The sequence below is a fragment of the Trichosurus vulpecula genome, chromosome 4 (genome assembly GCF_011100635.1).
Source record: "Trichosurus vulpecula isolate mTriVul1 chromosome 4, mTriVul1.pri, whole genome shotgun sequence".
Taxonomy (NCBI): domain Eukaryota; kingdom Metazoa; phylum Chordata; class Mammalia; order Diprotodontia; family Phalangeridae; genus Trichosurus; species Trichosurus vulpecula.
The window spans coordinates 46,252,653-46,266,846 of record NC_050576.1 but is presented as its reverse complement, the minus strand read 5'-3'; the positions used below and the strand labels follow the sequence as shown (position 1 = coordinate 46,266,846).

Here is a 14,194-nt window from a genome sequence, read left to right as displayed (position 1 = left end):
CCAAAAAATGTCATCCCTTTTGGCAACCCTATTAAATGTTTTCATTCAGTCATATTTCAGTTGTGCCCAACCCCATTTGGGGGTTGTTGCAATGATTCGGCTAGCAGCCAACACAAGCCCAACAACAAGAATGCTGCCAGCACAGATTCTTTGATCTGCTTTACTAAGGAAAGTAACGTTAAGGGGGTTAAAAACTTCAGTTTAATCGAACATACAAATATCATTCACTTAGTTCAGGGGAAAAAGCCAGCACCCTGAACTTCTGAGCAAATACAAAAATCAACAGACAGACCTTGTCTGATTCAAATCTCAATGCATGGTTACCGGGGTTTAACAAAGTCCCAACATCTGGGTTTACAAGCTGGGTGGCTCTTAACTACAGCTGCCCAGAGTCTCCACATCAACACACCTCCAAGAGTGGGAGCCCCAAGGGAGAACACCAACCTCTGGGTTTATATCTCTTGTTCGGGGTCAAAGGTATGTCACACATGCGACTCACCCACATGACCTAAAAGCATCACAAAAATTGGATTTAAACCCTTGAGGCAAGGAGGTCATCAAGGACTCCTAATTTAATCAAGGAAACAAAGGCCAAACTCTTCAAGGGCACTTGATTGAATAAGTGTTAAAAGCCCATCTTAATTACCAATGCAGGGGTTTTCTTGGCAAAGATACTGGAGTGGTTTGCCATTTTCTTCTCCAGCTCATTTTACAGATGAGGAAACTGAGGCAAGGAGGCTTAAGTGTCTTGCCCAGGGTCACGGAGCTAGTTAAGGGTCTGAGGCCAGGTTTGAACTCAGAAAGATGGTCTTCCTGACTCCAGACTAGGAGCTCTATGCGCTGTGGTGCCACCTGGCAGACCAGTGCTATTAATAAGCCTTTCTAATGTAGTGAGGTCGGTCCTTGGATGGGAAGTCATTTCCAGTGTGGGGGTAGGTCCTGCCTGCCTTTGAGAATTTCTGCCACAGTGAAGACTGTAGGATCAAAGAGACCTTGCAAGGCCATTCATCCAACTCCCTCATCTTTACAGATAAAGAAATTAGAGAATCCTAGAACAAGAAATTGAGTGGCCAGGGGTCATAAAGTAGATGTTGGTAGAGAAATCTGAACCTTCCAATCTGGAAGTTATATTTGTTTCCATTAGGAGTATTCTTTCCTATAAAAACCAAAGTCTGCAAACTTTCCAGAAATCCTGACACTTTGATATTTCAGTCTTTGGGAATGCTTAAAGTGTCGGGGATCATCATGAGAAAGGAAGGAAATAATACATAGATGAGAATTTCAATGCATGCAAATGCAAAAAGAAATATTAAAACTCATCAGAACAAATATAAAACACAACAAAATAATCAGTAATTGAAAGCACAATGTGTAGGAAAATGGCACTTGGAATTCTTGACTGAATTAGGAAGAGCCTACAATAAGTGGCAAAATATTAAATTGAATTAAAAAAATTGAGTACAGGTATCCGTCCCTGTATGGTCACCTGACCTATGGAATTTCAGTCCTCCAGAGCTGATCAATAAGAAAAATGGTTTTACCTGAAGACTTACAAGAATGGAAATCCAAATGGAATCCGATGGAAATCCAAAATTCCTTCTAAAGACATCTTAAGGTAACAGCATCAATAGAAATCAATCTCTTCCTTGTCTTATCCATTCTGTAAGATGGTAGCTGGGTAAGAGTGAGCTGGGGCTCACTCCTAGAGTATTTATCCTTTGATATTCTTCTTTGTGGGACAGCTAGGTGGCTCAGTGGATAGGGGGCTAGGCCTGGAGTTAGGAAGACTCATCTTCCTAAGTTAAAATCCAGCCTCTAACACTTACTAGCTGTGTGACTCTGGGCGAGTCACCCCTCCTTGCCTCAGCTTCCTCATCTGTAAAATGAGCCGGAGAAGGAGATGGCAAACCTCTCCAGTATCTTTGCCAAGAAAACCCCAAATAGGGTCATGAAGGGTCGGACACAACTCAACAACAGCATTCTTTGCTGTCTCAGCAGACACAATAGCTAGAAACAGTTATTGTTTCACTGTTCATTTTTCCTTTTGCTCCTACACCGCCACTTACTCCCTTGCCTTCATAAAACTAGACTCTTTGGCCTATTTTACAGTCACAGCCGGTGAGGGGACTGGATCTTGCTCAGTAGGTAATATTTTCTCTTGTAGCAAATTGGGTTGGTAGGTACCCAATTCTTTCTCTTCAGGGGTCGCTGCATAAAAAAGTACTTTCAGTTGGAAAGGGGGTGGGGCTAGTGTTCATTTTTGTTCAGAAGAAAAGTATTTCAATAAGATACACTTGTAAGGTTTCCTGGCTTCATCTTGTTTATTTGAGATTTATCTCATTTGTTCAATGGGAGATTTGTAATGTAATTTGCAAACCTTAAAGCAAAATATAAATGCTAGCTACTATGATCACGATTATTAATTTGTTGTTTTCATGTTTGTTGTTCTGATCAGAAAATACAGATGGCTACGTTTGTGATTCACTGAAGGTGTATTTTTTAAATGACCTTCCTGGATGCAATTGGACATTTAAGCCTGATCACCCTTAGGCATAATTTTTCAACTGTTTTAATTTATGATGGATAAATTCATATTATACTTGAGGGTCAAAGATGACTTTAAAGGTCACCACTTTGAAGCAAAAACAAAAATGAAGCCAGTTCATCCAAGAATGATTTATCAAATGTTCATTACCCATCTTCAACTTGGGGGAGATTCTAGTAGGCATAGATAGATAGGTACGAGACAAAAGCTGGGCCCCAGGAGCACAACATGGCATGTTAGAAGGCTTGGCTCAGGTCCTCTCCTTCACACCTCTCAGTTGTTGCGCTCCCCAAATTATTGAATGTATCTACAAGTGGCCTGTGTTTGTTTTATAGGTATGTGTTGTCCATCTTGATAGAATGTGAGCTTTAGCACAGGGACTGATTGGTTTTTTACCTTTTGCCTCAACTGTAGCACCTAGCACAGAGAGTGGAGGCCCATGGTAAATCCAACTTGAGAGGTCTAGATGCCCCTTCTAGCTTTAACTCTGCAAGCCTTCTGTTCTTATCCTGCTTCTTAAGACATCCTTTATCCCAAGGCTCTCTACAAGTGAAAATAAGGATCATACTTCTTCTTCCCTCCCAGGGTGAGCTGTATAGGGTAACTGTTGATAACATGGCTCCTCTCTCACCTACCAGCTTCTAGCAACAAGAGTTAGGTAACACAGGCGTGTGTAACTCCGTTAGGTCACTGAAATGTACTAACCCTCACAATGAGCTGAACTGGATTTTGTGTCTGGTGCAGATGCATAACCTGCTTGTTCTGACATCAGCTGAAGCATGATGCAGTGACGGTCATCTCCTTTCTGAGCCAAAGCTAACAGAAAACTCATCCCCATCACCTGGTGAGCCCAGCACTGGCCTCCAGGGCCCTTCGGAATACTTCATCTTTCTCTCTGTGCCATGATCCTAACATTTCCACCAATAGGATCTCAAGGCAAAACTCAGCCCGCAGAGTCATTGGCTGAGAATTCTGAGCTCACAATCACTCCATCACTGGCAATGAGCTGCTGAGGACAAGGGGTTAGAAATTCCAGAGGACACCAAAGTGGGGTTTCTTCCCCAGAACAAAATTTCTGCCAAGGAAACAATGTGGTAGGAAAGGGAGGGGGTGGGGTCGGTCTTGTGGTTGGTTAGAATAGCAAGCTGCCATCCATCCTTCACAGGTGTGTGGGAATTCCTCAGGGCAGCAGGCTGTTCTGTGGAGCAGATGACTTAATGTTGTTTCTGAGTCCAGTGAAAAAGCATGGTGAATTACTATAAAATTCTGGGGGTACCTCAGAACGCCTCGTCAGCTGACATTAAGAAGGCTTACCACCAGCTGGCTTTGCAGGTTCATCCCGATAAGAACCCAGAGAACAGAGAAGCAGCAGAAAAGAAATTCAAACAAGTTGCCAAGGCCTACGAGGTCTTGTCCGACGCCAGGAAACGTGATGACTATGACAGTTCCAGAGAGAGTTCCATCAGAAGAGCAGAGAAAGGTGACAGCAGCCGAGAGACAAGTCGGCTAGAAGAAAATCTGATGTTCCAAAGGCCACACAGTGTCTTTCAGGACATTTTTGATGAGGATGACTTCTTTTCAGAGGATTTTTTATCCACAAGCCACGTGAGCAGCGCAGGGGGCCGGCGCTGGCCCCGGGCTAGGGGGAGGTATCATACTTCCCCCATTTTGAGCACAGAGTCCACCTATGTGACGCTGAGTTCAGGAAGAAGTTCACGCTCTGCTCAATCCTTCATACCATTTGTGAGCAATGGCGTGGGCAGCTTCAGACTGGTCACCACCTACACTCAGATAGTGAATGGCAGGAGAATCATAACAAAGAAAATTTTCGAAAATGGGAGAGAGAGGATCGAAGTAGAAGAAGAGAGGATGACCCACTAGGCTCCTCAGCTACAACTGGTAAGGGATGAGAAGACCTGTGGCATGCGAGTGGCACATGTTAAGCTGGTCCATGGAAGGACTGGTAGGAATCCCCTAGACCTTATGCTATGTAATAATAACAAAAATGAAAAAAATAAATAACATACTTATTAGTGCTTTAAAAGTTTGATTAAACACTGTTAATATATCATGCTGGGTTACATTGCTTTTTATTAAACTATTTTCACTTTCTACAAAAATCAAGCAGTTTGGAGGAAAAAGTTACCAAATAAATTATTATTTTAAAAAATTTTTTTAAATTTTTTTAAATTCTTTAGCAATGGGGGCAGCATGTTATAGTGGAAAGATGGGATCACTTGACCCAGGTTCAAATCCCAGCTCATTTGCTTATTCTCTATGTAGCTTTAGGCAAGTCACTCAGTGCTTTTGGCCCTCACTTTCCTGATCTTCAAAATGAAAGGTTTGACCTACATGACCTTTGAGATTCCTTCTAGACCATAACCTATGGTTTTGTGATTAATCAGTAAAAGGCCCATCATGAAAATAACCAATTATTTGCATCTTAGGTCCCTTATAATTTGCAAATTCATGCATAAATAAAAATGTCACATACATATATACATATACACATACTATATACATATATATATAAATATGTGTGTGTATGTATGTATGAAATACAGGATGAAAGCTCCCACATTCTTTACAATTTGGGTCCATAGATTTAGAACTGGAAGGGAACTTGAGATTTGGTCTTACCCCTTCATTTTATAGGTGATGAAATTGAGAACGCGTGAACCTAAGTGACAGTCTCAAGGTCACATAGATAGGCAGCAGTTGGGATTTGAACCCAGGTCTTCTGACTCTAAATCTAGGATACTCTCCATCTCTCCATGTTGCTTCTCTAAAAAGAGACCCTTAATAGGACTCTTGTCAGACTTTTTTCCCCATTTAAAAAAATGTACATTTTTACAGGGAATACTTGAGTCAATGTTTTTTTTGTTTTTGTGGTATGCGGGTGGTTCATTCTCCCTTGTCTGTGTGTGAAGAACCATGGTCCAGTGTGAAGAACACTAGCTTAGGAGGGCAGAAAATCTTTGCACCAGGCTTGGCGAGTAAGTTCCTTGGAACCCCAGTCTCCTCATTTGTACAGGGAGGGTAAGATCTTCCCTGCTCGTGTCACAGTGCTATTGTCTTGAAGAGCAAATGAGATTAATAAATAGGCAGCATCCCAATGAAGCACATGAACATGACGGGATGTCGCCTTTTCTGTTGAGGACCGTTTGGCATGGGAGATTGAGCATTGTGGTCAGGAGGAGCGGGGTTCACATCCTCCCTCTTGTCACTAAGTAGCTGTGTGATGGCGGTGGGAGAGGGGCAGATTACCTAATCTCTCAGTTTCAGGTTCCTCATCTGTAAAACAGGGATAATGATAGGCACAGTACCTTTCTCAAGGGCGGTTGTGAGGTTCAAATGAAATAATATGCGTAAAGAGATTTGTAAGTATTACCATTACCACCATGCTGACTAATATAGACGAATGTGAACAGCAAGATGGAATCAATCATTTAGCAAATTCCTTTCAATGTCTTTTTTTTGCTAATATATAATCATTTTTGTATGTGTATATACATACATAAACATAAATGTAACGTGTATATTATGTATGTTGGATTATTAAATATATTTGCACATGTGCATGTATACATATATGTATAGAAGGCCTCTCACCTTCCTTGATGTCATTGGCAAATACTGGTCAATGTTAACTTGTAAAGTTCAAATTACTTCTTTCTTAGCAGGGGCCCCAGTTTAGTTAATATTTTTTTGGCAGGGAAGGCAGGGCAATTGGGGTTAAGTGACTTGCCCAAGGTCACACAGCTAGTAAGTCAAGCATCTGAGGCCACATTTGAACTCAGGTCCTCCTGACTCCAGGGCCGGTGCTCTCCTCACTGTGCCACCTAGCTGCTCCTGGTCAATGTTTTCTTGAGAGATACAATGATGATGGAAGTCCCAGTCCTTCCTTAAGTCAGCAATATTCTCGCTCAAAATAAAAGTGAAAAAAACCATACCCTATTGTGCGAAGCTTTTGGTTTTCCCTGCCACGTGGTGCATCATGGCCTTTAAGCAATACATAAAATGATAGAATATTAGGGCAGGACTTTCCCTAGTCTCATTCCCTCGTTTTTCGGAGGAGGAAACTGAAGACGAGAGGGAGGCAATGAGGGCCTGATCTTCCCCAGCTCAGTATTCCCCTTTACATCGTACCACCATGTCACATATCATCATATGCCTGACAGGGGTAAGTGTTTGTCGAGGCTGTGAGGTTTGAAAAGGGCTGTGTCCATCTCATCCGGTCCTCGCAACAGAGCTAGCCATTTTACAGATAAGGACGCTGAGGGGTTAGGTCAATTGTTCGCAGTGCCTAGCTGGTGTCAGAGGTGGAACTTGAGCCTGACTTTCGGGCTAATGTTATTTCTGCAATCTCCCATTGCCTTCTGGGACCAGAGGCTTCTCTGGATTGGATTCAGTTGTGTTAGGTCCTGCTCTGAGAGAGGGGGGCTGCCCCCACTGCCACCCTGCAACCTCTGTGGTTTTGCCACGGAAATTTATTGTTTGTATTTTAACCTCAGGAAGTTTGCAGAGCCTTGACAGTGAAAAGTGCCTGGGTTACTTCTGTCGAGGTCCGCCTATGTCCAGGGGAGGGAGAGAGCACAGGGCAGGAGGCGGGAGAGTCAAGATAGACTTGCTTATTTCTGCCTAGCAGCTATCACTTACCTCTCCCCAAAGCACGCCATTGGCAGATTTATCTTGTTCATTGAGCCCATACATTTATTTGGATGTTTTTAATTGTGAATTACATCTAGCCCTTTTCCTGATCTTGGTCCAAGGTGAGCAGCAATGTGTCCGCTGAGCATAGGGAAAACAAAATTGGAGCACGAAACATGATTTTCCGTTGTGTCTGAAGTGGAAGCCAGATTTCAGCATCTTTCACAGACATTCTCTGCTTTTGACAGAAGTGCTGAGTTGTGGTAGAACATAATGCCAACAGAGAGGAAAAGACTTCACTTTCTAGGCCCTCCTGGAAGCCTCCTGATTTGACAGGGCAGGGTGGAGGCAGATTCATCTGTCTTAATCTTTGTGTAGAACACACAGAGTCCCCTTCAATGAGTGACTAAAAGCAAGGCTGGTGAGCCCGTAGGTTGAACTATTTGTTTAAAAAATCTCAAATGAGAACAAGTGGATGGTAGTACTGCAGAAAAAGATTACATGTCTCCTGTCTCTAGAAAACAAACCTTGATCAGCTCAGGCTTCTGAATGCTGGTGACTTCACAGAGCCTTCAAATGTGGCACAAACACGTTGCCTGGAGCCCCACACTGCATTTTTCTATTCTATGTGATCTTTATAAAGCTCCCAACTTAGCTGCCCAAGGAGAAGGGGGAGAAAAGAATCAAGTGACTGGGAGGGTGCATTGCTAGACCTAGTCATGTGGCTATTAAAAGACTCTATTCTCTTGCCCTCTTAACTAGCCATTCTGGGTGTTTGTCTCATTGGTTATTGGGTGATATGTGATCAACTTGCATGGTTTTGTTCAATGGTGAAGTCCAGTGAAGGCCTGAGAAGTCCAAATCCCCAAATGACCTAGTCCAAACTAATAGGGATTTTTCTTCAGTTTTATTGCCAGGAACAACATGGAACCTGGAGAATTGGAGTGTTATGGGGGCCGTAGTCAAGTTGATGATGATGATGATGTCATTTCAATTCCTTAGCACTCTGCCCAGGAGATATTCAGATCACTTTGTTAGGATCTGATCACATTTATTCTCACAACAGCTTCCTCAAGTAGATGAGAAGTTTAGGAAATTGATCCCTTCAGTGAACCATCTATATCACCCTGGGGAAAGAACGGTTCTTTTCAGAGCTGTTTTCCTCCAGCCTCGTGCCCAGTTGGATGCCACCTTCCACTTAGGCACTGACCTCCATTGCCTAAATGAGCTCACCTGCAGCGTGGAGTGACAGGGAAAGCAACTTGCTTTATTTGTGAAAATGTGTCTAGGCATGAGGGGGGAGAATGAGCCCTGGCACTGCCAGGCATTTTAGGGGCTTGAATCCAGGTATCTAACTACTGTATTCATGCCAATGATGTTGATAAGAGATAAATAGTAGGTGACTTTACACACAGTACTATCATTCCAAGGATCTCAGAACACTTTCTATTCTAGAAGTCTGAGAGAGAGAGACAGAGAGACAGAGAGAGAGAGAGAGAGAGAGAGAGAGAGAGAGAGAGAATCCTCCGTGCCTTCCCTCCCGCCCCCTAGACCTGAGATTTCTTTAGTGTAGGAACCTTCCAGTGTGGAAACTCTCTGAACTGATAAGGATATAGATCAGCAAGTCTCCTGTAATTTATTGTATCAGAATGCTGCCTGGGATGCTAAGGGACTCAGTGACTTGCCGTGGTCACATGACTAATTATCCATCAGAGGCAAGACTTGAGCCCAAATCTTCCTCCCTCCAGTGCTAGCACTCAGACTACTCTGCCACATTGCGTCTCAGATTATTCATATATTCATGCCCATACTGGTAGCTGCTTGGATGAAATAGTTGGCTTGTAACCTTGAGATTCCATTCAATTAGACAGTAAGAACAAGGTTAATGAGGGATTGGTGGTATTTTAAGCTTTGCCAACCCTTGTAATCTCTGGAGTACAGGCATTAGTGTCCCTTTACTCAGATGAAGAAACTGAAGCTTTTTATCTTGGTTCTGCCCGGGGATTTTATCTGTATGAGGACCTGCTTCTCAATGTAGAAACTTTTTTATTGATCCAAATGGGCAACGCTACTGTAGCTTCGAGTTTCCTTAGAGTCCATTGCCTGGGCTACTAGGAGAAGAGGAAGGACTTGTCCATGGTTAAACAAATGTTATAAGCTTACTCTTACATGCAAACCTTATGAGCTGACTCTGTGTGCAAAGTATGAGAGAGGTAGCATGTTGTAGTAAATAGAAGATGGGACTTGGAGTCAGTAAGATCAGGTTCTGCCCTTGACCTATACTGGCCAAGTGACCCTGGGCGAATCATTTGTCATCTTGGGACTCCAGGCAATGCTTTATAATTAACTGACCTGATGAGTACTGATCTGGTGGAAATCTCCATACTTAAGAGTTTTCTATGCTGGTAATGTCATGCATCCACTTTAAAGAAAAGATGTCTAAGGTCCCAGTAGCTGTAAAAGACAAAAATAAAGCCAATCCTGCCCTCACCCTCAAGGAGATTACATTCGTTGGCTTTATGCTTCTCAAATCTTAGGGGCCAGCTATTGTAACTCACAGGTGAGTCACGATCTTCCTTACATCATTTCTGAAAAGTGTTTATCCAGCCTTTGCTTATGTAGCTCAACACAGAGCAGAAGTGATAGCATGCTTGGTTGACAGTTAAATTGTTGGTTATGGGGAACTTGATTTTTCTTCCTTACAACTTTCTGTGTGGGCATCCCAGCAAACCACAGAGAAGGGAATGTGGCATCAGCAGCTAGCTTAGAGATCTTCCAGGCAGCCTGCTCGTCTGGAAACTCCTCTAGATTTGGAGTCAGAAGACTCAGGTTCGAGTCACTCAAGTTGGATTCAGCTGCTCACTAATTGTTCGACTTTTGGGCAAACCACTCCACTTGTCCGACTGTCAGGCCCATCTGAAAATAAAAGTACTAAAGTAGATGGTCTCTAAGGTCCTGCAGCTTTAAATCCTGTTATCTCTGATCCCAGTTGATTGGCTGGATATTCTAACACATATATTAACTGTTAATGTCTAGTGTGAGGTTGGAATACGGGGTTGTTTTTTTCTTTAAGAGGGAAACTGAAACCCAAATAAGGTCAAGATATGTCAGATATGAATGTGACTTCAGGAACATCTGAGTGCCTGTCTCTTATTTAACCTATCAGCCAACATACAGTTAGCATATCCAAGTGCCCGATGTTAGGAATCTTTTTTGTTCCCTTCACATCATTTGAAGAAACCAGTAACTTAGTTCTCTTTGTCATGTTTCAATCTAGAGAGCTACGGTTTTCCCATCTTAAGGTCATAAGCTATAGACCTCACCATCAGTTACTAAGATGTAATATTTGAGATTTTGATAGCTGTGACTAGATGTGGGTCATGTTTAATCAAATCCCAGTTTGTCTGGCTTTTTTAAGGGGAAGACAACACTTGGAAACAGTTTTCTTGAACTTGTCCCATGTGATGTAAAATGATTTGGGTTTTTTGGTTTGCTAACAATTCCTGGTGCTTTATCTCTTCCTTTATCTCAGACTCTCTAGAGCTTCTAGAGATAAAAATTGGTTTTATTTTATGTTTTCTGTTTTAGGAAATTGATGGAAAATCCCTGCTGCTGATGACAAGGAATGATGTGTTGACAGGACTTTCATTAAAATTGGGTCCTGCTCTGAAAATCTACGAATATCATGTAAAACCTCTGCAGACACAGCATTTAAAGAACAACTCATAGTAAAGTCAAATTGGGGCCTTGGACCTCAAATAATAAATGATTAAGTAATTTAGTTTCATGTGATGAAACTTTGTAAACATAGAATACATATATATGTATATGTTGAGAATTTAAGCCAAAAGAAAACTTTATCCTATTGGATAGAATAGGCAATCCACTGTCCCCGATTCATCCATCGGGAGCTAGGAGCGCCACTGGAATGCATGGTTTTCCTTTGGGGGTTTATCAGTAGAATCAGGAGGGATTTAGGCTACAGTGCTTTGAATGACAAGGCTTACTTTACGTATTTCTTCATTCCTTCATAGGCTATTTCCCCCAAACTCTCAAAAAAAAAACCAGACAAGAAAACAAACATCTTTGCTTATGGACTTAGAGAGAGATGGAAAGAGAAAAAGGCAGGTGGAATTTGGGGGAGGGAAGGAGAAAGGTGAAAGCAAGAAACATGCCCTGCCCCCAAGTTCCTGCTCCTTGTAGCTTTGTGTTACTTGGATGGAATTGCCAACACCCTTATTTGTAGAGGGTCCTCTACTTGACCTTATTAAGGTTTACATATGTTATCATATAATGTTTTAAAGGAATGAGCAGACAACATGCATATAGCCCATTCTCGAACCAAAGGCAATGCTGAGAAGTGAAGCACTGTTAAGTCTTTGGGGTAATCATCCACTTCTAGCTTGTTTTCATGAGGATGTAATGACATTTTCTGTGTAAAGTTGCTTTTAAATAGGTTCTATTGTTTGGAAGAAAATGTTTCTACTTTATGGTTTATATTTATAATAACTTGTGTTTTGAAAAACTTTGCAAACAGCTGTAAAAAAGAAAGGCTTGCTCCTTACACAAAATTTTTTTTGACGTATATTCTTTTATGGTGGTGTGATTTTTCGCCCCAATCTTCTGATGCTTTCCTTATTTAATTTCTGGTTTGAAAACTTGCTTTTAACAGCTTAGAATAAATGGGCTTGCTACTTACTCATCTCTGTTCCAAGAGAAATTTCTTCAATCTGCTTGTTCCAATGCTCTGTTGAATTGGTGCCCTGTGGTCCTAATAAAGTGTTGCTTTGGTTCATTCCCAATGAATTTTTGCTTTTTCTGCTTTATCACTTCTTCATTTAGGATTAGAATTTACTATCTTCTGGAGAATTTCTTAATGTTCAGATTCTGATGACATCATGCCAAATAAAGTACAGAGATGGGGGAATTAATTTAGTTTACTTCACTCCAACAAGTATTTATTAAACTCATGCTCTTTGCTAAACACTTTATGTTGCTGGGGATATGAATATAAAAGAGGGAGAGTCCCTGCCTTCAAGGAGCTTACATTCTATGAGGGGATACAATGTGGACATTGATTAATCAATACAAAATATAGAAAAAATAATTTTATCAGAGGGGTTAAAAACTGGAAGAATCTCAAAGGCCTTATTTGGGAGATGCAACTTTGATTGAACTTTGAAGGGAGCTAGGCATTCCAAGAAGAACAGGTGAGGAGAGACAGTATCACAGATATGGGGAGTAAATTGTACAAAGGTAGGAGATAGAATGGTAAATGGGGAGAACAGTAGGTAGACCGATTTGGCTAAAGAGGAGTGGGGTGAAATTAATGAAAAAAGATAGACTGCTGCCAGATTGTGAAGGGCTTTAGATGGCTAAATATGGCTAAATGAGTCCAGATGGGCAACTGGAAATTTCAAGTCAGAAGAAATCTCAAAATGTGGGGTCATTCCCTTTTGCCCCAAGCTAACAAAGGTCATCCCTAAAACGTTTTATTTTCATTTAGTTATTTTTCTGTGGAGGTATTTTGACTGGACAACATGGAGGCTGAAGTTTGAGAATAACAATGTAAGCCATTTAACAAAGGAAGTCAATAATATATCTATTTATGTTCTAATCCTAAATTCATTCTTTAGATGCAGAATGGTACCATGGAAAGAGGGATGAATTGAAGAGTCATGGGATTTTAGTTCAAATCCCAATTCTACTGCTTATTACACAGTGGAGTCACCTATCTGGGCCTTGGTTTGTTATCTATAAAATGAAAGGGATTGAACCAAGATGACTATAAAGGTCCCTTCCAGCTCTGTCTCTCTCAGCCTGTGCTCTGTAAAGATTTCTGGACCACCTTTATATGCCCAGGATTCTGCTAGGGTCAAGAAGGCCAAGAAAGGGAGATGCAGGAAGCACTCAGTTCCTTTCCTTAAGGGAAACACAGTAGAGCTGGAGGAATGAGACTAAACAAAAAAGATAAAATTCTCCAATGAATGATGTAGACAAGGGTTGGAAGGAACCTCAGTAGTCACCAAGTCCAACCTGGACCTAAAAAAGAAATCTCACTACAACATACCCATCTAGCCTTTACCTGAAAGCCCCCAATGAGAAAAGACTCATCACCCCATGCCACCACTCCCTCCCTCCCCAACCCCCCCACCACTCTGCATCCCGTTCTTCTTCGGAACATCTCTATTTAGGAAGGTTTTCCTGATGAAGTTTTCTTCTTCACAGCTTCTGTCCATTGCTCCTCTCCCCTCTGTAGCCAAATAGAACAAACCTAATCCTTCTTAGACTCCAAAAAGGGCAGAGATCAATTTGAACTGGAGTGACCAGACACTGAGAAGGTTCTGTAAGATGGAAGGTACACTGTGAGAAAATAACTTCCCCTCTCCAGAATAGTTTTCCATCAGCAAAATGGGGAAAATAATCCTTGTCCCTCCTCTGATTCACCAGGGATGTTATAAGGACCAAAGAAAAACAAATTACTGCTTTAGTGTATTGCCACATTCTCAACTCTGTTTGGTGGTTATTCTGTTCTCCAGCCATTGTACTCCCTCAACACTGTAGTAGTTGACAGCAGCCATTAGTAACCACCTCATGTCCACACTCACATTCACTCTCTCTAAAACTCCTGAGTATAGACATTGGGACCCTTGTTTGGTGAGTCCAAATCAATCCAGTGCAGGCCAAGAAGCATTGATTAAGTGCTTACTATACTCAAGGAGAATGGCAGCTTAGCAAGTAGTGGGTAGAGAACCAGCCTTGAAGAAAATGGTTGTTGAAATCCTACCTCTGACATATGCTCCTTCTGGCATCCTGGGCAAGTCCTTTGAACTATCAGCCCCTCAGGTACTGTCTAAGATAATGCCAATCAACCAATAAACATTAAGTGTCTGCTATGTGCCAAACACTGTGCCAAGTGATGGGATTACAAAGAAAGAGAAAATGACAATTCCTGCCCTCAAAGAGCTCACGATCTATTGAGGGAAACAACATGTAAAC

At 41.8% G+C, this 14,194-nt stretch overlaps 1 protein-coding gene across 1 annotated transcript in view; it reads left to right on the top strand.

Moving 5' to 3' along the window:
* Positions 1-10,924, top strand: part of SAMD13 (sterile alpha motif domain containing 13) — a 56,767-nt gene extending 45,843 nt beyond the window's left edge. Inside the window, exon 4 of the mRNA XM_036757986.1 lies at positions 10,784-10,924. Coding sequence (XP_036613881.1) covers positions 10,784-10,924 — 141 coding nt within the window. The remainder of the gene's footprint in view (positions 1-10,783) is intronic.
* Positions 10,925-14,194: the final 3,270 nt, after the last annotated feature.